Source organism: Tubulanus polymorphus, chromosome 3 (assembly GCF_964204645.1).
Source record: "Tubulanus polymorphus chromosome 3, tnTubPoly1.2, whole genome shotgun sequence".
Lineage (NCBI taxonomy): Eukaryota > Metazoa > Nemertea > Palaeonemertea > Tubulaniformes > Tubulanidae > Tubulanus > Tubulanus polymorphus.
Genome location: NC_134027.1, coordinates 2580285 through 2606950, shown reverse-complemented (window position 1 = coordinate 2606950; position 26666 = coordinate 2580285). Strand labels below are relative to the sequence as shown.

Below are 26666 nucleotides of genomic sequence, written 5' to 3'. Positions count from 1 at the left end.
TATTAAATGTACGTCCACTTTTGTACTGTTTTTCCTGTGTTTTGATGTTAATATTTTATTGCATGTCATTTCCTATGTAACTTGTATATTATATGGAGCAATAAAATTAAACTTCAAGTTCAAGTGGAACATTTCCGAAACCGGTGCCCGACATGGGATCTGCGCATGCGTCAAAATCCACTTCCTTCACCTACGAATATGTTTGTCGGCGGGCATGATGTTATCTAAAATCTAAATCATGGATTTCTCCTTCACGGTAATTTAGATTTCTCATGTTTTATGACGAGTCCACATATCTGGGCATCGAATTGATCTATTGCCATGGTTATTTACGCGTTACATACGATAAAATAGCCGCCGAACCTTGCACCAGATTCTGCAAATCATCTCTACTACCGCTAGATGGCGGCACATTTTATTTAAGATTCGTATTCGTATTCGATAATTTTGCCAATAAATAAACTTATACTTATAATTGCAATGCCAACGTTATTCTTTAAAGAAATAGGAAATTTTGGTTTTACTTCATGGATTGAACTTGTGTTTTTCAACAATCGATTTGATCAGCTCCTGTATCTTCTTAAGAAAATGAAAACCAAATATATGATCTGGGCTTCTGACTTTAATTTTTAGGGCCTGTCATTTGGTGACTTCAGTGGTCTCACCCCTGAAGAGAATCAGCGCGTTAAAACTATACTATTGAGACCGAAGGAGGCACAGCCTCCAAATGGACCTGAGGTTTGTATTATCTACGTGATATATGAAAGATAAGAATGAAATGTACCCCTAACCCTATTCCCCATTTCACTGCTGAAGCCTTCTCTAGTTGTTCCTGTGAATTGATGAGACTGATTTACTTGCAATTTATTTATGTAATCTGTAATTATGTAATTTCACTTAAAGCCATTTTAGATAAAAACGGTTTTACAGATATGTCAGGGAATAAATAGTCAGGGGAAAAGCAAGTAAAAAATTGGCCACCCAGATTTTTTATGCTGATGATTGTAATAGTGACTTGTCTATTTACAGTTTCCGTGGTCTGAGGAAGAATTTCGTTTAAGTTTTGGAGTCGATCGAATTACAGAAATAGCGGAGAGTTTCGCTGGAGTTCGTATACAGCAGAGTGTCGTTAGTCATGTGACCACTGCAACCAGCGGTATTTCGCAAAGAGATTCACCTGTAGTTATCGACATGGAATGTGACATTGTTTCATCAGCAACCTGTTCCTCATCAGCCGCGGGACAGGCGTGTTCCTTGGCAGGGAGAGAGGAAGCGTGTGCCTCCTCAGTCAGGGGAATGGAGGTGTCTTCCTTTTCAGTTGGAGGAGAGAAAGCGTGTGCCTCTTCAGCCGGGGGAGAGCTAGTGTGGTATAATAATGAAAAACCGCTCGAATTAGAAAATAAAAAACCCGATGCCTCGGAATATTCCTTGTCCGGTGAGCGTCGACTTTCAAACGATCGTAAACCGTACGAAAGACGGAATAAAAAAAAGCGACCACCCGGTTACTATGACGCTGTTTACAACAATCCTACATCGGAAACGCTCGTTAGCGATAACGGTGTAACTAGCAAATATTGCGCGAATGTTTTGATTAATGAACGCGGCGCAATTTCGCAATCGCAATGCATTATTCCGAATCATACGGAATTTCGTACATCTCCCCCTGACTGCGTCGATATTCGTACATCCCCCCCTGACAGTGTCGATATTCGAACTAATAACGAAAAGTTATTCGTCGAAAATGACCATTCGTTCAAAACGGCGCGAGGTTCAGATCTAGGGCGAATCGAGGGTCTGGATTTGAGCAAACCGGTCGGTTTGTATAATTACGATAAAGCGACTGTGGATAAAGATATCGTGGTTCTTCAACCAGACGTCGGAGAAAATAATCGCGCGATAAACAATGACAATAGAATTAACTGTGATACGACAACGCGAAATATAATCGGAGCAGTTGAAGATTGCGATATCGACAGAACGAACGGTTTAACAATAGAATTCTTACAAGATAACGATGTAGCAAATATCGATGTTAATTGTATAGATATTGTAAATACTGATTCCAGTTGTCCCGACGTATTAAACACTGATGACTGCACTACTGTATTAACAGTATTCCCCGATGCTGCTGCTGCTGCTCCTGCTGCTGCTGCTTCTCCTGCGGTCGGTGAAATTGTAAATATATCCGAAGACACCGCTTCGCTTCGGACTAATTACACCGAGGAATCTACGAACGATGTTGAATACGTGAATATCGAGAAACCGAAATCGAGTTCAATCGCGTCGTTCTCGTGGGCGTCGCTGTTTAAAAAGAAAGATGGCGCTTCGTCACGTACGACGATGACGAACCTGGCGACGAGTGATATTATTAGTAACATGTCCGGTGACAACGATCAGAAACAACCGGCTGACTTTCAGAATAGTGATAAACAGGAAGAGAATAAGAACATTAACGAAATCACTGCTACAAAGCAGCTCGGAAGTAAGTACTTCCATGAGATATTTACCTTAAATAGTATAAATAGTGATGGCTTTGCTAGTACACTGCACTGCGGTGTATTGATGTTATTAGTAATTACTGTTTTTGTCAACAAGGGTACTCAAAAAATGAGTACAGCCCTTCTTAAAAACTCCCAGTGTATACATGGAGAACTGCGTGTAACGAAAGACTCATCATCATACTTGAGTTGGTAAAATTGTTAAAGTTGGTAAATGGAGATCTATTTCATCTTTAATAATGCATATAGTATATTTTCTAAATAATTTGTTAATCTCCAGATTTGTTGCTCAACCTACAATTGAACCACCGTCCAATCAGTCTTCAACCGAGAGGACTTTCTAATCGCGGAAATTGGTGCTATGTAAATGCTGTATCCTTTTAAATGAATAATGATTATTGCACTTTGAATGTTAATATTTTTTGATACGATTGTTGGAAAATCGACTTTGTTTTCTTTTACCGATGAATATTCAGACTCTTCAAGCTTTATTAGCCTGCCCCCCATTTTACCATTTGATTAAATCCCTGCCATCGTATCCTGCATTAATAAAAGGACCCAGTTCAACACCAGTCATCGACAGCATGTAAGTATGTTCGAAATATCTTCGAATTTTATCAATCAAATATTAATTCATGATATATTGATCCTCATTTTGCAGTGTTGAATTCGTCAATGAGTTTATAGCTATGAAATTCCCATCCTACCATTCAGGTAACAAATTCATCGCCATTGTTTCATTAAAAGGAATTTTTACCAAAGTTCGTGGTTTAATGAGTCTTATGCTTGATGTTACAGGATCGAAGGGAAAGAAAGACAACATTCGTCAAGACATAAGTTGCGGTCCATGTTTTGAACCAGTTTATGTTTATCAAATGTTACAGAGCAAATCTGATGTGTTCAAGGTATACATTTCTTCATCATTTCAGCTGTGTTGATATTTATATCACGTGGCTAAATTTTCTTGCGTATGATTTATACTTGCAGCATGGAAAGCAGGAAGATGCCGAGGAATTTTTGTCGTATTTGTTAAATGGAATCCATGAAGAAATGTTAACAGCGGAGAAAGCATTGTCTGACAAATCGGCGCCTAAAGGTAAATTGTCTTTTAGGATCGATGCAACTCCGTAAAGAGGTGGATGGGTTGATACCTGAAATTCAGTAGTAAGACAATACATACACAGTACACAAGGGTAATGAAAAAAGTGATCTCTGCATACAGAAAGGAGGGGTGTCGAAATAGAGATAATCTATTAATAATCCCTTTAATGTTTTCTCTGTAAATTTAAGAACGTTTTGATTTCGGATGTTATTTTATTTATTCGATGCATAGAAAACCAAACGGAGGTTGCAAATGGTTACGGCAGCTCAGCAGAGTCTGCAGATGAGAATGAAGAAGATGAAAGCTGGGAGCAAGTCGGACCTAAAAAGAAAAGCATGATTACTAGAGTGGTATGTGACAAAAAAAATTACGAAAGATGCCTTGTTTTTAGAGTCGGGGAAATATCAAGGAAAAAGCCTATGAAATATAAGTGGCCAGCCTGCTTAAGTTATTATGCATTGAATTTCAATTGTTTCCATTAGACGCATGAACTTGGAACTGATACTTCGAATTTCATTCGTGTAATTGCAAACTATTCGATATTTCAGGCCGAATTTACACCCTCCGCGATCTCCGCTATATTCTGCGGTCAGATGCGTTCGGTTCTGCATCAACCAGGCTCGCGAGAATCGGCGACTCTTCAGCCGTTCTTCACGCTCCAGCTCGATATACAATCAGAGAGAGTGATGTCGGTTAAAGATGCGTTGGAAGGTCTACTAACACGTGAAAGCGTCCAGGGCTACACCTGCTCGAAAACTAAAACCGAAGTCGAAGCCTCTCGACGTATGATGCTGGAAGTGTTGCCTCCTGTTTTGATCCTGCATTTGAAGTATTTCATTTTCAATAAAGATGGAGGTTGTCAAAAACTTCTGAAAAGAATCGACTATCCTGTTGATTTAGAGATTAACAAAGGTGAGAGCGAAAATGAATTTTTTCAATATGAATTTTCAATGGAGGGAAAATACAATAGTGTCGAAATTCTCTAATTGTTCCAACCTTTCACAATTTCTTTCTCCATTTAACAAGCTGTATATTAGAATGTTATTATTATCTGAAAACAACCGGGCATCGAGGGTTCACTTTAGGTCCCAAAATGTGGGTTTGTATGAAGCCTCGGAGCAACTATTGTGAAAATCACATTCTTGTTTTACAGATTTGCTGTCTCCTAGCACAAAATCTAAATTAACCCAGACCCAAAGGTCGTATAAGTTATTTGCTGGTAAGTGAGAAATCTCCATGCACTGTTAAAGGGAACCGGCCACTTTACCCGGAAATCAGGAAAAGTGGAGGGTGTTTCTTTTCTTTAAAAAAATCAGGGAATTTATGAGCTGAAAATCGGGGAACTTTGCTGAGATTGCTTAATTGCGCTTAAAATCGAAAATTTTTCATCTCAGTTGTACATATATGACTGTGTTACGTGATTTGATTCTTAGCTGATCAAGTCATGGAAAACAACGTGCATTTCGGGGAGTAATCCCAAGGGAAAAATCAAGTTGAATAAAAGTCATGGCCACCCTATGTTATTTTCTCCGCGGAGGGGTCACGATATCGTAATAATTTTGATTTCTTTATTTTTTAGCGGAATATCACCACGGCCGTAATGCAGCCGGTGGTCACTACACGGTGGATGTTTATCATCCCGGAATTCAGGGATGGGTTCACATCGACGACAGCATGGTTCATTCGATACCGCTGTCTCAAGTTCTAAAACCGTTCACAGGACGTGTACCGTATTTACTCTACTACAGACGCTGTGACCTACTCACTAGTTAGATACGTTGTCTAGAAATAAACGCGAATATTTTCCTACGCCACAGATTCGAGTCAGTGTTGTGTAGATATGTGTGTATATTATCGCGTTCGAATGAAGATCTTCGTTTCACTATTGATTGAATGGAATTAGGAGAGCAGAATAAAACACTAAACTGAACTTTTTCGCCATTTCAAAAATGGGAAAATCGATTTGAATGTTGATTGTGCTGTGAGTTTGAAGGGAATAATTACTTAGTGTCGAGTATATTGCCACCGAATCGTTGAAAATATTCTTGCTCTATTATATATAGAGACATTAGAGACAAACTATATGTCCTGATATTACTGACGCAACCGTTGGTTTTGTAAACTTACTGCCGTTTTAACCGAAGGTCAGAGATATATAGATTTATCATGATGATGATGATGATGACGATGCAGTATTAATAGGATAATCGTAGTGTGTTTGAAGTGATATGATGAAAGATCAAGAGAAATTGTGAATTAGCGACATTTTACTTATTTTTCTAGTAAATTGATGAAGTGTTTCCTCTTAATTCATCATCAACTAAAATGTACAATCATGAGTGTTTAGATGGGGTAAAGATTTAAACGTGCATTTTTACCACTAAATTACCGTTAAATAGATTTTGATTAAACCGGTAAAATGAAATGTACATCGTATGTGCTTGAATAAATGTGATATATTATATGACACACTCACACACACACAGGTGTGCAGGGGGTGTCATTCTGTTGAATAAGTTGAGTTGGCCATTTCGTAATGCACGAAAATGAACAGTCTATAAGAAGACCTTGTCTCATCCATGGACTGATGAGCTATGTCTATTTAAAGATAGAAATAAAAGTGTTGAATCAATTGATTTCGATGATTTAAAAGTTAACGTATTTTGTGTAGCTTCTCTGGAAAAGATTTGAAGAAGCAATGTGTGTTTCATAATTGATAGAGAGTTTTATTGTAATCAATCGAATGAACTCGATTCAGTTGTGAGTTAGTCTTGAGTTTAAATGAGTTCATTTTCAATGAGATAACTCGAAGTGAAATCTAAACTCAGAACTCGGGAACTGGGCCCAAACTTTCTGTGTACCGTAAGTGATAAGTGCTGGATCAATAAACTTGATGTGATCTTGATGTGATTCTGGAAGAATGTAAGAATCCTGCAGGTGAATACATACAAATATGATTGTAACATCTATTTAAGTTATTCGTAGATGTGTCCTGGAAATCTTGAGCAAATATTTAGTTTGTAATAACAGATTGATATTTGTTTACATTGTATATTTATATATATGGGCAGAATGTGGCCAATATTTAGGGTTTGGTTTTTCAGGCTTGTGGAATTTACACTGTTTACATAAATGTGTCATTCGTACTCGAGTTGACTACATGTGTGTATTATGTGCAAAATATCATTTATTGCATTTTTTTCCAAAGAATTGTACATAGAAATTTCTAGCTTGCTCTAATTATAATCCAGTGTTACTTGCATCGCGTGAGATTGGCCCTGGCTTGCAGTTAATCTTAGTTCTATCCAGAAATGATAGATCGACCCAAGGGTCCTGTTTGAGCTGAAAAACGGTTAAGTTCGAATAGTTTTCCTCATTGAAAACATGGAAGTAACTACGAAGTGATCGAACAAAAAAATTGAGTTTAACTTTTTCATGATCCTGGACCTTGGTGGATAAAAATTTCAATAATCAGCCAATTTCACTGAATGATGACTGATGAAACAGGTTCCGGGTCCTTCATTTTTCATGGACCTTAAAATTGTATTTCTTGAAAATCAATGTTTTGTTCAACTATGGATCTGTTGAAAAGAGGACTAGGAGAATTGAAAACAGGCAGATGTATAAATATTAGATTGAACTAAATGACTAATATCGTGAATAGATAGATTACATTTGTAAGATATATGTAAAAGACAATTCACTGTAATTTTAGTTAGTTGTAATCAATAATGACCTAGTCACTATGTATGAAATAAACATCTGTCATCATTTCCAGCTCCCGAGTTTAAACGCTGCTTGTCACCTCTCGCCGCTGGTCTGCATTCCTGTTGTGAATATACAACGGATATGTTGATAAATTCATTAATAAAATTATTATTATAAAAAAATGGCTTGTTTGACTTGGTATATCATGATGCATACAGTGGAACGTCGTTACAACGATTCATCGGATATAACAAATACAGAATTTCGTCCCAAGAAAATTTCATACAGACTGGATACAACGAATAAAACGCAAATTTTCTGGTGCCAAGAAGTTCTCAAATAAGGTTCAATGAAGTTGGTGTTGCAACTCTTGTTGAGGAAGAGGTCACTGGCTAAAGAAAAACCAAAAGTTAAAGATTGGTAAAACCATTGGCCAGTGTGGGGGTCGAACCCACGACATTCGCGTTATTAGCACGACGCTCTAACCGACTGAGCTAACCGGCCAGTTGGTAAAGTGGGAAAGTGTGTATTTATATAAATCATCGCATTGACTGACAGCAGGCGGAGCCACACTACAATAGGTCCATTTACTTCCGGGTTGCAAGGTGCCCGGTTAATCATTCCTGTATTTCCTGGTTAATTTTTGTTAGTTTGAGCCCCGAAATACAAAATGGTACGTATGACTTTAACTGTTTATTAAAGTTAAATCAGTAATTAATATTTCGATCGTGTTTAAAACTTGCTTTAAACAGCAAAAACCCTGAAACGAGTGAAATCTCTGATTTGATAGTCTGAGTTTATTTCTCTCAGACTCCTGATCTGTAGGCAAGGAGTGGACTGACGAGGAGTGGGCTACCTTATTTATTGACGTTTTGATGTTGCTTTCATATTTAGTTTGAACCAGGTTGACCATGTTAATCAATCACTATGTTTTCTCTGGTCACATTCATTTGGTTACTCATTTCCTGAGACGAGTAGGCTGTGCTTAGCCCTATATCATTCATAGCCAGGCAGCCGATTTGGAGATGCAGTATTATAATTGCTAATATCTCGTTCTGTTTGGCTGATTAACGCCGTGCATGTCAAAGCGGGCGACTTACCAAATTCAGGGAAGCAACAAGAGTTGAGAAAAGAGTCTTTCCACCAAATTATCTAGCCCGTTGATGCATTCGAATGTTTTAACTACATAGCTCTCAACCTAACCCATAGCGGTTTCTAAAATAATGTTGTGTCTGCAAAATATCCACTTCTTAATAAATAACTGGGGTGTCATAATAGTTTTGGTGATTGGGCCTATGCAAAAAACATTATTGATGTGATTTTATTTTCAGGCTGCTACCCTTAAACCATACCTGAATGCAGTCAGACACACTCTAACAGCAGCGATGTGTCTAGAAAACTTTTCATCTCAAGTAGTCGAACGACACAACAAACCAGAGGTTGAAGTTAGGTGCGTCTGTGATAAACTGCTGAATACAGGACACAGCTTTGACTTTATGTTAAGAGTTAAAATCAGATTATCTTTAATGATTTAAACTTAACTGTGAACTGGAACTTCGGGTCAGTTACTCAAACGTTGGTTGAAGTTCACCTCTGTAGTTCAGCGTGATGGGTGTGATGGGTTCTGTTCAATTCCTGCTGGAAGCTGCTTACAGCATGCTGGCAACACTTCAAAGGTCGGCGTAATCCATTTGGGTCAGATCCGAATGAAGTTGGCCAGTGGAGAGTTTAGAAAATGACAATTAAAACTTCATTGTTCAACTCTAACCAGCTTTTGAGAACTGGGCCCCGTCAATTCTGATTGTCCTTACTTTATTCCAATTGCAATATACCATGTTGTTTACATATATTTTAGGAGTAGTAAAGAATTGCTATTAACTCCCGTTATGATTAGTAGAAATGAAAAAGAAAAGGTTTTAATTGAAGGATCAATAAATTCCCTTAGAATAAGTATTGCCATCAAACAGGTATGTATTACCGATCTGCTGGGTTTACTGCACTGCAAAATCTACAGTCTTAAAGATTATTTCTTTCATTTATTTCTTAGGCCGACGAACTTGAAAGAATTTTATGCAAAAAGTTTATGCGATTTATGATGATGCGAGCTGAAAGCTTTGTTGTACTGAGACGAAAACCAATAGAGGTAAATCACTGATTACCAGTAGTGATTGTGATGAAATAGAAGTTGATGCAAATTTTCAATTAATCCAATCTTGTTTCTTTTCGACAGGGCTACGACATTAGTTTTCTAATAACAAATTTCCACACTGAACAAATGTATAAACACAAGTTGGTCGATTTTATTATCAATTTCATGGAAGAAATAGATAAAGAAATCAGCAACATGAAACTAGCAATCAATGCAAGAGCAAGAATATCAGCCGAAGAATTTCTCAAACACTTCTAAATAGACGTTAGTATTTTGGAACCCGGGTCCAGTTTTACGGAAAAGTTTAAGCTTAAAACTGTTAAGTTTGAATTGTTGTCCTCATCGAAAAGAAGTAACAAAATATGAGTTAAACTTTTTCATGAAATGGGGTCATGACTCATTTTGAATTGACTCGGATGAAATTAAACATATTCTCTTTCGCATTTTAGAATCTTGAAAAACGAAAAAAATGACATCTGAAAATAAGGCGTTGCTGTTATAAAAGTGTGGATAAAATAAAGGGTGCTTTCTCGTTGAAATAAACTTTTTAAGACGTGTCGCACCTGTATGAATCCATTCTGAATGGATATTCATTTAATCAATGATCAACAGCTTTCAATATAAAATGGTGGTTAATAATTATTAATCAGGAAAGTAAAGCAGAAATTTTTGCACCGCGAAATTCATAACAACATTATTTCAAATTTATTTTACGTACACATTTATTTGGTCACATTATTTCATCACTGATTCAGTTGATTATTATTACGTTTTCGTCATAAATTTTGAGTTTGATTGTTTAATAACTGAATTATGTTTCTCTGGTTTAAGCAGGTGGTTCATTGAATTTACAATCGCTTCAAAATCTTTCTTCGACACATGTTAAATTGTTTAATTATTATATGATTTAAAAAGATATTTACTATCTTCATCGGTTAAAAGTATATTTATATTATTAATATTCTTATTACGAAGTCAATTGATGCACCTTCAGTTTACTTTAAATCTAGCAGTTTGATTTCTACTAGAGAGACATGTAATTAGATCTCTACCTATTAGTCAGTCGTCCCTAGTTTGTTGTGGAAGCTTAAGTGAATCTGCATTTTAGAATCAATATAATCCTCGATGTTGTAGTCAAGCTAAAAGCGATAGGATTAACAAATATTCAAAGCCATGCCCTAAATATCAATTTAAACGCCTGCAGAACTGAGCTCTCCTGAAGGATTTCAACCATAGATCGATGATGACTAAAAGGTAGAATTGAACTACTGTTTATGAAGGCAATATTATATTGTAGTAGTAACGGTTTTTGTGTTAACATTGTAAATATAAACTTAACAAAACCATTAATGCAGTGATTAAGTAATTTTTATATACAACAGGACAAAATAAAACAAGACAATTGTGTAAATAAAAACTCTTTCGTTTCATTCGTTTTCTGAGGCTTGAAAGCTCATAGTTGCAATTGCATGGAGTGCCATTTTTCGCACTCGATTCGATTTAAGTAGAATTGGAAAGCGTTTATTTCATTCAAACCAGGAGGAAACCTCATAGGTTTGTACATGTAGTAAATAAAAAAAAAACGAAACTTGACTTACAAAAATATCCTCGCATGCCACAGTGGAATAGCGAGGCAGCACTAGACGTTTAAGTGCTGATCTCGCTATTTTTACCGCGGTGGGCGAATTGTTTCTATCACCGATTCCATCAATACAAATGCTTCATTTAATGGAATTATTCTAATAAGTTTTAAAACCGAATCTTCAATAGAAATGATTTGTTTGATTTTTGTTAGAAAGAGAATAATTCGTGTTCAGGGTCAGTCTGTCCAGGTGGTTTCACAAGACACTAGGCCGGCCGCAATCGCTAATGCGCTAATGATTACTTTTTTCGCACCAAAGAAGTGCTTACTTACTACTTTTAAACCATGCTATGCTATATGTAATACTGAAAATACCAGTTATTTTGTGTAAATAAGAAACTCTCCAGTGTTTTCACATGACAGCTACTAGCTGTCGGCGCTATCGACCCTGTATGAAACCTGTACTGAGGAACTGCAGTGCGAACGTGACTGTTTCGCGGACAGAGAGCTCTGGATAATGCATCAAACGCCGCTATTGAACGAGATACGCGTGATGCTGTTAGATGATTATTCCGAGAGACAGCAGCAGCAGCAGCAGCAGCTGCGACACGAAACCAAGATGGCAGACGACGTACAATCTTTAGAACGACGACACGTTAATAAAACCGACCCTAATCGAGTCGTTACACAAGATCGCAATTCTGCAGCGATGGAAAACCATCTTTCCGATGAGAATTTAGAATATAAAGTCATTGTGAAGTTTGATGATAGATATCTACGCACTGGACCTGGGATTGTTAAATTCCTTCTCGCTGTGAGTGTTCTGCATCGACAAGATTTCTGAGATGCATGTATTTTGGAAGATTGAATATCATATTCGTACTCTTTTTTAATCATATGTTCGTATAGATTAGATTATGATGATATTTTCATTTAGTCATTGTAACAATTGCAATGTGTACGTGACTGAGCCGCCCGTTTGGTTTAAACAGCTGCAGAAAATTTATTCTAGCAAAGTCTGAAAAAATAACAATTCAAACCAAGCAATCGAAAAACGAAAACATAAAATGGCTAAAATCATTTTCTGATTGAACAAAAACTCTCTAGAACAATATTTTGTCAATAACGTATCCAACATGAATCTATTTTCTCCAATTTGTATTTAGGTAACTTCCATTATTGGATTAGGATTTGTGACATGTGTCGGTGATTTCCCGGGTGCTTATCTTTTATTACCGATGGATTCACACATGCGCATGTATGTATTCGTCACCGTTTCCTGTTTTATGACATGTATCGTTCTCTTGCTGCTACAGACAACAGGACTTATTAAAATGTTCCAGTTTAATTGGCATTTCGTGGTAAGTTTCTAAGCATCAATGTGTGAATGTCTAAGTATGAAGTTTCGTGCCTACCAACTTTTTAAATAGCAGATAATGAAGAGTGTCTATAATTTCGATGAAATAAAAAGTAATTGATAGTGTGACTAAATTAGAGAACGCTAGTACCGCTTAATCAACATTTTTTTCATAAGGTCTGCTGGATGTAAATAATTGGTTTCACTATTTCGAAGTCTTGATGATTATCATCTAGAGAAACCCACAGTATCAATTCACATAACTGTTCATTGCATGTTTTTTTTTTTAATTACGTTTCTTGAGAGTTTCTTACGTTTCTTCGAAATCTTCAGAGTTTATTTGAAATTTTCATTTTTTCCATTTGAAAATTTTAGAAAATTTCAAAATCTCATTTTCAAATAAACTCTGAAAGTGGTTGGAAGAAAGTGATTCCGCTCGAAACTTAAGAAAAAAAACATTAACAGTCGTTTAGGAAAGTAGATTGTGGGTTTATCTCAATGATACCAATGTATAACTGATGTTGTTCTACATCAATGATAATTGCGCAGTACGCTAATTGATATATTTCATTTTTGACAGGACCTCGCTGTTTTTTCATGGTTCACCTTCATGTATCTAGTAGCTGCCTCTTTGATCGCCGGTGCTGTCGTATCGTATCAACGAGATGGAATAATTCGACAGTCTATCATACAACAGTTAATCGTTGCCACGGTACGTTAACTCATGAAGAAAAGCATTCTTATCGGTTATTTGATAAAAGCAGCGGGCTGATAATTTATAGCATTTCTTCGGGGTTTGCATCTTAGAATAAATATCGAGACGTTCGTTTTGAAAAAGGAAAAACTTTTTTTGCAGGTATTGGGCTACGTGTGTATGTGCATGTGCGCGGCGTCCGCGTTTAATGGTTACAGACGGTGGCGCGGATCGAGTCAATTCAGACGATTCCGACTGCAAGAACTGGAGAGACTCGAGCGACTTCAAAACGTCGAAAACGTCTGAATTTTATTTCCAAATTTACAGAACTCTTCCAAATGGCAGCACGTTGTATTGTATATTGTATTAGCTTCGGTTTGCTGGTCAGACTTTTTGCAAGCAAACCACGTAACGTCGATTTGATTTGTGTGAAATGTTATTTCTTAAACTGACATTATCGTCATTGAAAGTCCGAAACATCGTATCATTTTAGATTCAAATTTTGATACATAAATATCGATGTTATACTTTTATATTTTTGTCACAAACCCTCCCCAAAAGTTCCTCAACTCGTATTATCCGTAAAATGAATCATTGGCACGAATGAAAACCTTGGCTAAGAGCGTGTTAAGCTAAGTCGGAACATTCTTATTGATTTATCAAAAGGATACAAGAACCCACTGATGGACCTAGCGCTGAATTCCTAGCGCTTAAGTTTCAGGTAAAATTAGAATATCATCCCCTAAAAGAAATTCCACTATCGTTATTCGACATCACTGAACGGCTAAGATCTTTTACGGAGCCTAGTTATTCTTCTGTAGCATGCGAGGAATGCAGATATACATAACTATATTTATTGTCATTCATCACACAAACCACGCACAAGTTCTGTGTGAAAACTTTTTTCAGAGTTGTCCATAAAGGATTTATATATTTGGATACAAGTTGATATGATCTCATGTATTTGTGAAGATATCCTCCAAATGAGCAGATAAATCAATAAAATATATACATATACCGAGGTTGCCTTTCAGTGATTATCATTTTATTCCGTTGCAAATTTCATATAAAATCTGTACAAATTTTGTAATAAAACAAAAAGATCATATAAAACAATACAATGAAAATGCCGTATACAGCGAAATATGAATAACATCAACATTTAAGCAAAGAATAATAAACATTGATAAGAAGGCAATGGATAATCTTAAATGCAGGTTTATATAGCACCATGTTTCTATAGCTAAACTTTATTATATATCGACTACAAAATCAGAATCAAACAACTAGTATTTTGATAGCATTATGTACTAAGTTCCGATGGATGGATTTTGAAAGACTTTTTAATCTCATCTCAAAATAACCACAGATATTAATAATCTCAAACGGGTAGGTATATCGAATAGTCTCAAACTCGTCTATCTAAAAAGTCTCAAACTCGACATATTTCAGGACATAATTATAATTCATTTACGCCTAATTTATCTACTTGAAAAGGTGTATCTACTTCGATGACTCCACTATCAGCGATGACAACATCTTGTAGCGGTTTGTCTTTTTCATCGGTGCGGGTATTTTCAATCTGTTTTATGACATCCATTCCTTCCAGTACTTTACCAAATACTGTATGATGACCATTCAACCACGGAGTAGCGACTGTCGTTATGAAAAACTGCGAACCATTTGTATCTTTGCCTGAAACGATTAAAGACCGAATTTCAAATGAATATTCGAGGTCTTTTTAATGAATCAAATGCATTTTGTTATCACTGCTGCTGAAATTCTGACCTGCATTAGCCATGCTAACCCATCCAGCGCCGTAATGATCAAGATTGAAGTTCTCATCAGGGAAATATTTTCCATAAATACTTTGACTTCCGGAACCATCTCCTTCACTGAAGTCTCCACCTAAAAATATGATAACAGCAAAATGTTATTTGTTTCAAAATTCACTTTCTTTCTTAATCGATGCAAAAAAGATTGAAAAGTTAAAATACTTTACCTTGAAGCATAAATTGCTTGATGACGCGGTGAAATTTGCTGCCAGTGTAACCGTAGCCTGGAGTCCCAGCTGCTAGCTGTGCAAAGTTTGCCGATGTTTTTGGAACTACATTTCCAAATAAGCCAATCACAATGCGTCCAATTTTCTCATCACCAATTTTCATATCTAAATAGACTTTTTTCGTGACGGTAGTTTCACTGGCCTAAAAGATAAGAATACGAACAATCTAGTTACATTTTACAATTTCAATTTATTTTCACAGGAGAGCGTTACATTATTACAAGTCAAACAATCAAAAAAAAGAGAAAGAAATAAATAAATTTACAAAATTATAGCGTACATACAGCCGGCCCGCTATTCGCGCTAACTCACGACCGACTAGTGCTGCCACCGCTCTCGCGTGCCAGTGCTCGATAGAGCTAAACTTTTCAAGCAGTTCAAACATGATATTTTCGAATAAAAAGTCATGACAACTATAATCTAAATACTCTCGAGATTGAATCCAATAAATTGACGGTTTCAGATGTTTAATAAAGTTAACTTACCAGACAAAAACCGACGATAAGTGGAAATACTGCGAGGAGATTCATCTTCGTTTCGTGTCAGATCTTGCCGTAAACTGTTTTCTGCCACGACGACGAAAAATATAGTCGTAAAAACTAACAAAAATACGATTGATGAAAATGAATAAGGGTACAAAAGCAAAATATTTATTTTCTTGAATTCGATATTAAATACTGCAAAGAAGAATTTAGATTTGAGGATATTATATTTATTTTCATTCTCATTGTTGAACGGTCGGTGTTAATGTCGTAAATTGTGGAGCCGGGTAAGTGACCCAATTTTTAAAATTCTTGCTTTTTCTTGATGTTTTGGCGCTTCAAACGCGTTTGTACGTTATCTGACAGCCTCTATACAGTTTATCTCTAAAACATGAATACAGTTTGTTCTATTTGATAATACTGGCATTCACTTATTGACTGCGAAACTTGTAGAAATAGCTTCCAAAGAATTACTTCCATCCAAATTCAAATTAAATTAAATTACGGTAAAGGTGCATCAAAATCAAGATTTGGCGCCTTCTAAGTCTTTTCCTATAATAATACCAAGTTGCATAACTTGAGTTGCTATTTTTCTGTGAAAGGCCTAGGAAGAATGAATTAGGCTGTAGTAGGCCTACTAAAAAGCCTAACTAAAAAAGTTAAAGTAGGCCTAAAACCTCTTGTTGTTTGATGTTGGTGCATAAAAAGAGGAGGGTAGGTTCAAGTTGGTCAGGTTTGCGACACATTTTTGGGCCCGTTACATTAGAATCATTGGTTGTAAGTTTAACTTCAACTTCAGTGATGGGGACGCTTTCTAGAAATTTGAAATTTTCTCCTTGAAAACTCTAAATCCAAGAATGACTGATCTGGACCCTTTTATTGTCTTGTCTTTCTAGAATTTCACAGAAATCTTGTGTGAAGTTGTGAATAATGTACGCAATATACCGACAGCTTCACCCCCCTACTGCAGTAGAACACTGTTTATACTGTCATTTCTTCTCGACACAAGAAAAGAATTTAGTGATAGTTGGTTCATCGCAGCTCAGTGTTTACAGACTGAATTCAGAAGTTGAGGTAAAACAGTTCGTAAATGCCATGAAAAGATTTCTATATTTACTGAATTTGTTCATGTGTAATCTCTATCTTCATTTCGTACCATTTTCAGAGCAAAGACATCAATGCAGGTGAGCGTAGTAGACTTTATATTCTTTATTAAAGTAGACTTATTGAAAACATATAATACATTTATAAAAATCTATTCTCAATTTCAGAACTTAAAGTTAAGAAGAAAAAATTGGAATGTTTAGGCGTATTTTCATTCTTTGGTAATTGTGCTTCAGTTCAGTCTGTCAGACTTTCTGGAGCTAATCGTGATGCATTGCTTCTTAGTTTCAAAGATGCTAAGGTAAGTTGTCGAATAAACACTATAATCCGTGTAAACTGTAGATAAATGAAGAAATCCCACACTTCGAATTTGAAATTATACGATCAAATTTATTATAAAGAAACCACAACGTTTCGGCTGTTGACTAACAGCCATCATCAGGTGGAATGACCAGAAAAACACCTGATGATGGCTGTTAGTCAACAGCCGAAACGTTGTGGTTTCGTAATAATAAATTTGATCGTATAATTTTAAATTCGAAGTGTGGGATTTCTTCATTTATGCTAAGGTAAGTTTGTATTGATTCTTTTATTGCTTAATATCATGTCCGATGAGTCATTAAATTTCTGAAAATTGTCGTTTTGCGAATTATTTTAGGTATCTCTTGTCGAATATGATCCTGGGACTCATGATTTGAAGACTTCGTCGCTTCATTATTTCGAAGAAGAAAATCTCAAGGTATGTCGCACATTGTCACAGGTATAAATGTATTTTGTGGTTCGAAAGATGACAATGATATATTTGAAATGCTTCTTCTAGGCTGGTCGGGTACAGCATCCGTTTCTACCTATTGTACGAGTTGACCCGGAGAACCGATGTGCCGTCTCTTTGATATACGGCGAACATTTGGTTGTTTTGCCGTTTCGTAAAGAAGGAATCAGCGATGATTTCGAAAAATTAGGAACAAATATGTAAGCGTGATTGTTATCGGCGTCATCTGTAATCGGAAATTTTGTGATTGACGTTTTGAATTTGTTTTTCAGGCAATCACCAATACTATCATCGTATACAATAGACATGCATCAACTTGATGAGAAAATTGATAATATCGTCGATATACAGTTTCTTCATGGATATTTCGAACCTACTCTATTTATATTGTATGAACCACTACGAACATGGCCCGGGTACGTGTACATGTGTTGATGTGTAATTCGATATTTCCAATTTCTAGAAATCAATATTATGTTGTATTTGTTTTTGTAGTCGAGTCGCAGTCCGACAGGATAACAAAAGTATCGTTGCCATATCATTGAATATCCAAGAACGAGTTCATCCGATAATCTGGTCCCTCGGAAACCTTCCCTTTGATTGTACACAAGCACTACCAGTCCCTAAACCTATAGGTTTGTGGAACATTGTTATTATCGAAATGCTTTTTGCTAACAATTCTAGAATTCTCTGATTGATTCATTGTTATATTTCCGATAGGTGGAGTCTTAGTTTGTGCTGTAAACTCGATGTTATATTTAAACCAAAGTTTCCCGCCGTACGGAGTGTCTTTGAACAGCATCGCCGAAGCTTCGACATCATTCCCATTGAGTACGTTTCTTTCATCAATTTCTATCATAGAATGACAATTAACATACAAGCAAAAGATAAATATCAGTCTACCAGTTGTATACCCGTATCTTATTATCTTATGATCTAATTCCATTTCGGTTATTCAGAAATGCAAGAAGGAGTGAAACTGAGTTTAGACTGCGCTCAAGCTACATTCCTTAGTCACGATCGGTTGGTGTTTTCGCTGAAAGATGGCGATATCTACGTAGTCACATTATTGGTCGATGGAATGAGAAGTGTGCGAAATTTAAACCTCGATAAAGCAGCTTCCAGTGTCATAACTACATGTGTAAATATACAATATTGTTATTCTTAGGTCATCTATATTTAATTCATTCACATTAGACCGGTATTAACTACATGTAATAAACTCAAATGAATAATGAATTTAGTTAGGCCTCGGGTTACAGCTTATACGGGCCATGTTTTCTCATTGATACTATGTCATACTCATTCTCTGGCCTCATCTCCTTGTTGAACCCGCTAATAGTACCCTGAATGTTGCTCAGCAGTCATGAAAAGAAAAAAACTCCAGTATCATTTATTAAAATTTTACAGATGTGCGACTGTGAAAATGGCTATATTTTCCTAGGTTCTCGGGTTGGCAATTCGCTATTGCTGAAATACACTCAGAAAGATAGCGATCCTGTTACTGGTATCCAGACACAGGTAGGTTAATGTAAACCTCATCGAAAAGGGCTCGAATTATAGTTCCATGTTCATAACATCATTGGTCGATATTTTAGGAGGAACCTCCGAGTAAAAAGAAACGTTTGGATACATTAGGTGATTGGATGGGTAAGTTCTGAGATCCGATTATCTAACCCGTATATATCTATAGTCAAACTCGCTTAAGTCATCACTAATTTTACTATGCGTAAGTCAAATCAATATAATGATCGTCTCAACTACAATGAATTTTTGACTATATATACAGATGAGAGTAAATAATATTTGGATTGTATCAAAATTAACCGCATTAAACTTTTGTGAACATTGTAAGTAAACTTTTAAATTCTCATCAACAGCATCTGATATATCAAAAATGGATGAAATGGATGAATTGGAGGTTTATGGAAGTGAGGCACAAACAGGAACTCAAATAACATCTTATACATTTGAGGTATTTATTTATAAGTATTGTATGTGTGTTTGTCTCTAGTTTCAGGAAGTTTCTATTCGTCTGTGTTTAATATATACCTGCGTAACCTGAAATTCAATAGTTGTTTTATTTCGATGGCTAGTGAGAAACACTGCATTCTATTCATCATTTATCGGAAATCAATTTCCGCTGAAAACGTGTTTTGAGTTGTTCCACTTCAGCCTGTTTCGCGGAGCTTTTTTCACAGCCATCGAGAAACCTTGGAGGATTTTATTCATCGATGTCAAAATGTGAAAGTTAATTCGGGTAGATTTTATTTCAAACGCTCATTGTACGAAATAAGGAAGAAATTTCCTCAGTAGTCGGCGTCAAAATTTGTTGCACAACGTCGGTAATAAACAATATTCAGCTTTGTGAGGGAGGTCACACTGAATCGATATCCCTTCGGCGTTACATGTCAGAAATAAACCGGCATTATATCAGTACGATCCACGGCTATTCAGTAAAAATCATTTGTTTTGTCTCATGTACTGTCGCACAGTGGCTATAAATCCTAGTCCGATTATTTGCCGTTTGATATGTTATAGTTTTGTGTGCATATTCTGGGATTTGTTATCAGGAACTGTTCGAGATGATTGTGAATTATGTCATGCAAACAAATGAATCCTGTCGTGAAGGTACTCAAAAAAAAAACTAAGCTTCTTTGATGTGAAAATTGGAAACTGGCTTACGGATTTCTCCCAGATTGAGTCATATTCGATAATGATGAAAATAATTTATTACTTAAAAGCGCTTTGCGTTGTTAAATCCTCAAAGCTCTTTACAAAATAGAGAAAGATTTTCAAACTTTACTCTGAATTAAAGGGAATATCGGATTGAAGAATGGAAGAGTATTTATTTGTTGAGATGTCAGCCATGATGAGGAATGATGATGTAACAGTTTAATTCAATTAGATGTTGTATTTATTCGCATCAATTACGACTCATTAGACAACAAATTCATACATCATCAATTTAGAAATTAATTGTTTTTCGATCGAATACAAATTATACCATAAGCATATGTTCTACGTAAAACAGTCAATTACGATATGAATCTGTAAACTGTTTCTTGCAGAAAAGTTAACAAAGTTAAATACGCACTGAACACTGGAGTATACATTTTTTAACTGTAACCTTTATTTTGATACAATTTACAATTTCACTAATGTGACAAAAATTGATACCGGTTCTATCTGTGCGTAAAGTCTGACTGACTGTATGATACCTCTGGTCCAAGTCGCGTGTCGAATGTTACATCTTGGTTTGTGTTTATTCACTCTACTGCAGTAATTTAGCTGTTTTAATTCAAACAACGTCGCGTTGAAGATTTGTCAAGTTGGAAATTCATCGAACTGTGAACATTAATTAGCGTGATATCTTTTTTATCCGTCAGCACTAAAATCTTTTATATCTGTTTGGAAAGAGACGATTTAGAGAGAAGTAGTTGAGTAGTTTTAATTTTCTTCTCATCAATATTAGGTCCGTGGGTCAGAACCTCTTTTATCGGGGAAAAATATCAAACCTGCCAAATAATGCTCGTAGTGGTGTCGATGAGGAATATAAAAAATCTAAACCACTGGTAGAAAAGTAGTTTTCCAAACAAGAGGAAATTCCATTCAAGATTGTCAAATCTGGTAACAAGTTGTCACTTATTGACAAATATTTTTAAAAAGTATTTGTTCATTAGATAAGGTAAAGATCAATACAGTCTACAAAGCTGTATTATATACAATAAGTGCTTCGTATGTGTATAAAACAGACTGAAGAATATGAAAATCCATTTTGAGCCTGTATCAAATCTCTCCAGGGTAGAATTAATTATCAAAGTCCTTCCATTATTATTTATGTCTTGCTCCGATGGGTTTCAATTCCATTTTGTTCCGAGACACATTCACTCAGCATCGTGATACTTCGTTTATTAAGGGCAGATTTGGCCTGTTTAGAATATGATAAAGTGCTGTAAGTAATGTATCCTATCACTTTTACCATAGAAATTTCAAAAGTGTCAGGCTTTTAAATCGAATGGATTTAGCCTCAGGAGTTGCACATTTTTTTCCGAAGCGAGATGGTAGCTTATTCAGTTCCCAGTGATGGATTTATAGCGGTTTTGAGAGGACTTAAAGTAATAGCATTGAAATGAATCGATGAAGAATTCACCTGTCGTTCTAACGAAACAATACAGTATACCGCTATAGCCAGTACACGCAGACTAGGAGACCCGCAGAAAGAGACCCTCGTAACTTACTGATTAGGAAATATTTCATCCTGTAGAACACTTGGATAAATTGTGTAGGAAATAAAGTGTTTGTACAGCGTTATTTCACTAGAACTGATAAACACCCTTCTCTGTGTTGTTAAACAAGTGATGTTCTTTTTAAAATGAACAACTGAAATGTACTGTACCTACTGAACTTGAAATAGATCGCTTTAGAACGAAGCTATACATGTACGAGTTGATTAATTTTAGTGATATCGTTGGTTAGAGAGACCTGTATTCATTGATTTTGTGGTTAAAATATTCAGCGATTTGGAAAAATGTAAGTCAGGTGGTTCTCACAATGCTAACGGTCAATGAGGGAAATCATAGGATTCACTTGCGCTGAAATCTAGTAATTTGAAAGTCTACAAGCTCTCAACTAAGATTTCGCAATCATCGGGAACTTGTTTGGCGGTTGTCGGCAAACAATCGACTGCGTTTTGTTAAACAATCAACAAATTAATGAATTCTAACTTTGAAACTATTTCCGTGCAGAATTACAGACTTCAGATTACTAAAATCATCTAATCTTTTCACATTTCATCGCATTTTTGCTGTTGGGATGGGTTTGTAGGGTAGTGAATATTATATTTCAGATATTTCATTAATTTTCATCATTATCGTGCAGTAGATGTTGTTTCATCGTTAGGAGATCAATATTGTTTTCATGGTTTTTTTTTTACAAGAATCTGTCTCGTTTATGGATAATGAGACTCATAGAAGTACAGCCGAGACTATATGAGATGTTTAATTAAATCTACCCCCAACAGTTCTACGGCATGTCCGACGAGTTGAGTATTGAATTGTCCGATTGTTTCACTCGCGAGTTGTCAGAGAAGCGCTTCCCTCATCAGTCACTACCTCGTTTTTTCCTTGCGGAAGAATTATTTTAATTCTTGGATTTGAAGCCGAAGCGTTACATCTGTGTTGAATTGATTTCAATATAAACAGCTGCAACAGTTCACTGTTCTATACCCTGCAGATAAACTGATCCATAAACAGATTTCTTGTTTCATTACGGCTTCAAATGAATTGAATTTAGAATTAAAGTCAATTGAATCGTTACGCGATTGTTTGTTTTTTCAATTCTAGAAAAATTCTAGCGCTGAGTTTCAGAGATGATGTAGATACATCAAAATAATCCCTGGGAATTTTTCAGTTATTACCATGGTTTCTCATTGTTTCTATGATGGTGGCATTCGCGTCAAATCCACTATAGCCTATATAAATTGAAAACTTTTAAAACACGTTTTATAAGATCAAAATCAAAAACTTCAATAGAGACCGTCATCAGGTGTGATGGAATTCTGACGAGTAGGTTTAAATTATCATTTCATCCGATGTTACTAAAATCAGTTCATTTCAAACGTCATAAACCTCAAGCAGAGTCTTAATGGAGAACTGTGACACCGGTTCCTGATTGTATTAAACATTTATAAATTTTTCGTTATTTGTTGCTTGTGCGAATCACAAAAAATATTAAGACGCAACCGTTTCAACATGTAAACACTACAGCGTTTTCAAGTGAACCGGACAAATATGCTAGGAATTTGTACCACGAGGAATAAGCAAAAATCCGACACAAATACTAAGTAAACATTTCATATATTTCCAATTGTTCGGTGAGCATCTGGTGAAGAACAAACTGATTAATCTAAAAAGTATGATATGATTTCCCACTAGTCGTAAGCAGAACGTACCGTATTGCTCTCACTGACCGTCGGGTGATACGTAATTAAGCCTGTCGCTGAAATTTTTTCAGTGTGGCGTACAATTTGCGATTATTTTGCCGAATGGTCCGGCAAAGCTTTAGTATTCAGCAGTGTTGGTATAATTGGCTGTTAATGTGCCATGTCTAACGGTTGAGAGTGACATATCAAGCGTTGTATATTATTTGATATGTGATACGTTGGTCTCGAGGGTCGGATCTATTACTAAGACTGCCCCGATACACTCACACACACACACACACACACACACATCTCGCTTATTTATCATACTGTATTTTGCTGCTGTGATTGTGTACGAGAATAATGCCCAGAGATAATTGAATTTATAAAAAATTGCGCCTGATAATAATACCGTGTAAAATTGATCGGTCTACATCGCATTATCGGAGGGAATAATGAGGTCTGGAATTTTATCATTCATTTTCCGAATAAATTCTGTCTCTAAACTGGATTTTGGAAGTAGAAAACTCACCTTACTCAGACCAACATTTAATCCCAACTATTCTCAAATTTATGAAATTACATTTTCCAAGTGGAACGTTTGGTATTGTTTCATATGGTCTTCTCAACTCGGTATCAAATGTATAAAGTGAATTAATGTTAAAAGTCCATATGAAAAGATGCATATTTTCAACTGAAAAATGGAAAGCCGTTTCCACCAAAAAGCATTTATCAAGGCAAAACTGAAATAATTTGAATGAGGAAAGAATATTTTGGTAAGTATCTCATTAAATGATATTTAAGTTTCTGCTTGAATTGCTGCCAGGAAAATTGAGAAAATCATGTTTCAACATAATAAAAAAAGGAAAAAATCATTCATTTCCACTTCTCCCTCACCCCTTTGCCCTAAACCCCACCAGGATTGGAACCTGGGCCTCCACAATTCAAACCCAGTGTGCTAACCACTAGACCACCAAGTCAAGGTGATTGAATCAGTTGGAAAGTTTGTGTCCTAGAGATTAATAATGGCCAGCGTGGTGACCAGTCTGGTGTGGTGACTAGTCAGGCTTGTCGAATACTTCGTTCACTAACAATGCATTATATCTTTGGTTACAAAGGTTTCTTATCATACTTCAATTAATGGGGGTTTTTAATCCATGAAAGGACCATTTTTTGGGCTAAACTAGAATAGGATTTTATAAGTTGGAAAAATATTTTTGACTAGGATTTCAGAAACAATCTGGCAAATCAGTAATCAGTATCGTGACCATTTTAATATCTGATCTTTCACCATCGCTGTTTATAAACTTTATTGCTCGTATAGTAATTCATTATAGTACAGATAATGGGTAAGAATGTATGAAATAGCGTATATCTTTACAACCCTTATAGAACATACTGTGAAGCTAAACCGATGTGTAATACGGAGGCAGTTTCGTTTACCAGAAATCCTTCGGGATTTGTAAAAGTCGTGTAAATCAGTTTATTTCCTTTTGCCGGCGATACCATAAATAATTGCTTATGACAGGTAAAATTGCTGTAAAACCTGCATCGAGGGAGCTATCAAATACGAGTCATCTCTCAATTCTTCTCAAAAATTGCCCGCTCTTAAACACGGTTGAGACGGTTGCCGTTTTGTATCGAGCAACGACGGTTTTAAATGCGCTCTCGTGAAGTTTCCCACGATTTAAAAGAAATTTTTTTGACACAAATGAAATGTGGTTATAGTAAACGCGAAAATATAGAACGTTTCGTTCTAGCAGAAATCTGTATCTATTTATCGGTATCGAAGTAAACAATGCTGAAAACATCAGTTGTAATTAGCCACTGACCTGGATAATCAAAAAAAAATCTAGAAAAAGAATCAGAGGAAACTCGGGGAATTTCACAGGTTTTTCTAAGAACCTGGAAAACTCGGGGAAATTGGAAATGCTTTTAACCACGTATTTCTTTATCGATATGTGATTCGTGAAAAATGAATAAATTGTAACAATTTAAAACTAGAATTCCTATGGGAAGTGGAGTTAAAACATGGAAAATCTGGAAATTTGTAAAAGAGCGGAAAGCGTTCACCCTGTTAACGTATAGATATTTTGAATACCTTTTTTTCTAAGTTGCTCATGTGAAAACTTTGCCGATTTAAACGGAACTAATTTACTATCGTTAATTCTAATCAGAAATACCGGCGTCTAATGAAATCATCTATAAAACAATGAGGGTGACCGTGATGGGTACAAGTTCTCTATAGCCGGTATTCTCACGGGGCTATATTTCATATTCAGTTGTCAGGCTGCGGGGTAAATTATGAGATTTTGATGGTATTTTAAGCGCGACTTCGTAACCGTGAACATATCAACGAACGTTCAATTTAATTCGAATATAAATCACGTGGTGTGATCTTATCATTGCTCCAGTCATTAGTCACACGACGCATATGGAAATGTTCAAAATAGGCCGCAACAAAACGCAGAAAAATAATCGGCTTGTGTTTTGTAAAACGCTGATTATCAATTTCCACATGATGATCTCCATGAGATCTTACACGCGTGAAATCTATACACTTATTTGTAATTGTAGCCTATGATGAAGTAGAGGTAGATATAGATCAGATTTCGATGGAGAATCATTCCCGTGGATCGATCGTCAGCGGTTCTCGCTATCATTCCCGAACAGCGATCTTTCATATAAGCCACGATTAGCATCTTTGACCCGGGCTAAAGTATTCCCGGGCCAGATTATGCCGCAGCCAACCATTCGCACCGGTGCCAAACGAGTCCATATCAGTTCAAATTTTGCCCAAAACAAACCAGGCCATGCCAAATTTTGGCATTGGTTGAATTATTGCGCGTGAATGGTGTGGAAGTGACTGAACTCGTTAGTGCGGAGCATCCCTGATCAGTTAAAATTTGACTCGGGGTCTGGTCCAGACCAGTTTGACTGTGATCATGGTTAATAATGGATTGTGTGTATGGTGGAATGTGAATAATTCGCTCGTCTCGTTGCTGGCAGATTGAACACTCTTATCTATTGCGTTTATGATCCTCTCTTAATGCTCGGACGGACGCGTGGCCCCGTGTAATTGCTGCAAATGGCCGGTTGATCGAGATTGTCATGTATTACGAATCCAGCCACCGTGAGATCAGAAAAAACAAAAAGCTTCTTGTCTAGTAATACAGAAATGTATGGGAGTCGCTCTCCAGGGACGGATCCAGCGCGCTGCGGTTACCACTTCA

General features: G+C 36.2%; 5 protein-coding genes and 1 non-coding gene across 6 annotated transcripts in view; 4 read left to right on the top strand and 2 right to left on the bottom strand.

The window, feature by feature from the left end:
• The first annotated feature begins 190 nt into the window (after positions 1-190).
• Positions 191-7451, top strand: LOC141902494 (uncharacterized). The gene is made up of 12 exons (XM_074790252.1): positions 191-256; positions 634-738; positions 1030-2482; positions 2779-2870; positions 2975-3084; positions 3160-3212; positions 3297-3403; positions 3486-3594; positions 3832-3950; positions 4149-4512; positions 4754-4819; positions 5180-7451. The coding sequence occupies exons 1-12, from the start codon at positions 239-241 to the stop codon at positions 5371-5373; spliced, it is 2790 nt and encodes a 929-aa protein (XP_074646353.1). The 5' UTR covers positions 191-238; the 3' UTR covers positions 5374-7451.
• Positions 7452-7738: 287 nt separating this feature from the next.
• On the bottom strand, positions 7739-7812 carry Trnai-aau (transfer RNA isoleucine (anticodon AAU)). Its single transcript has one exon. It is a non-coding gene; the product is annotated as a tRNA-Ile (tRNA).
• An 81-nt stretch (positions 7813-7893) lies between these two features.
• LOC141901365 (actin-related protein 2/3 complex subunit 4) lies at positions 7894-10862 on the top strand. The gene is made up of 6 exons (XM_074788559.1): positions 7894-7981; positions 8640-8758; positions 9164-9275; positions 9356-9451; positions 9539-9721; positions 9907-10862. Exons 1-5 carry the CDS (start codon positions 7979-7981, stop codon positions 9713-9715), a joined length of 507 nt encoding a protein of 168 aa, XP_074644660.1. The 5' UTR covers positions 7894-7978; the 3' UTR covers positions 9716-9721; positions 9907-10862.
• A 607-nt stretch (positions 10863-11469) lies between these two features.
• LOC141902700 (uncharacterized) lies at positions 11470-13560 on the top strand. The gene is made up of 4 exons (XM_074790541.1): positions 11470-11853; positions 12206-12400; positions 12977-13108; positions 13253-13560. The coding sequence occupies exons 1-4, from the start codon at positions 11557-11559 to the stop codon at positions 13394-13396; spliced, it is 768 nt and encodes a 255-aa protein (XP_074646642.1). The 5' UTR covers positions 11470-11556; the 3' UTR covers positions 13397-13560.
• Positions 13561-14122: 562 nt separating this feature from the next.
• Positions 14123-15721, bottom strand: LOC141901036 (putative peptidyl-prolyl cis-trans isomerase). Its single transcript, XM_074788106.1, has 4 exons — positions 15638-15721; positions 15093-15294; positions 14879-14998; positions 14123-14785 (listed from the first exon to the last, which is right to left on the bottom strand). Exons 1-4 carry the CDS (start codon positions 15680-15682, stop codon positions 14550-14552), a joined length of 603 nt encoding a protein of 200 aa, XP_074644207.1. The 5' UTR covers positions 15683-15721; the 3' UTR covers positions 14123-14549.
• A 179-nt stretch (positions 15722-15900) lies between these two features.
• The window catches only part of LOC141901032 (cleavage and polyadenylation specificity factor subunit 1-like), a 45766-nt gene continuing 35000 nt past the window's right edge, over positions 15901-26666 (top strand). The window contains 13 exon segments of the mRNA XM_074788101.1: positions 15901-15921; positions 16531-16708; positions 16800-16818; positions 16906-17039; positions 17397-17477; positions 17559-17710; positions 17783-17926; positions 18006-18145; positions 18231-18341; positions 18470-18651; positions 18921-19031; positions 19109-19160; positions 19391-19485. Coding sequence (XP_074644202.1) covers positions 16565-16708; positions 16800-16818; positions 16906-17039; positions 17397-17477; positions 17559-17710; positions 17783-17926; positions 18006-18145; positions 18231-18341; positions 18470-18651; positions 18921-19031; positions 19109-19160; positions 19391-19485 — 1365 coding nt within the window. The 5' untranslated portion in view covers positions 15901-15921; positions 16531-16564.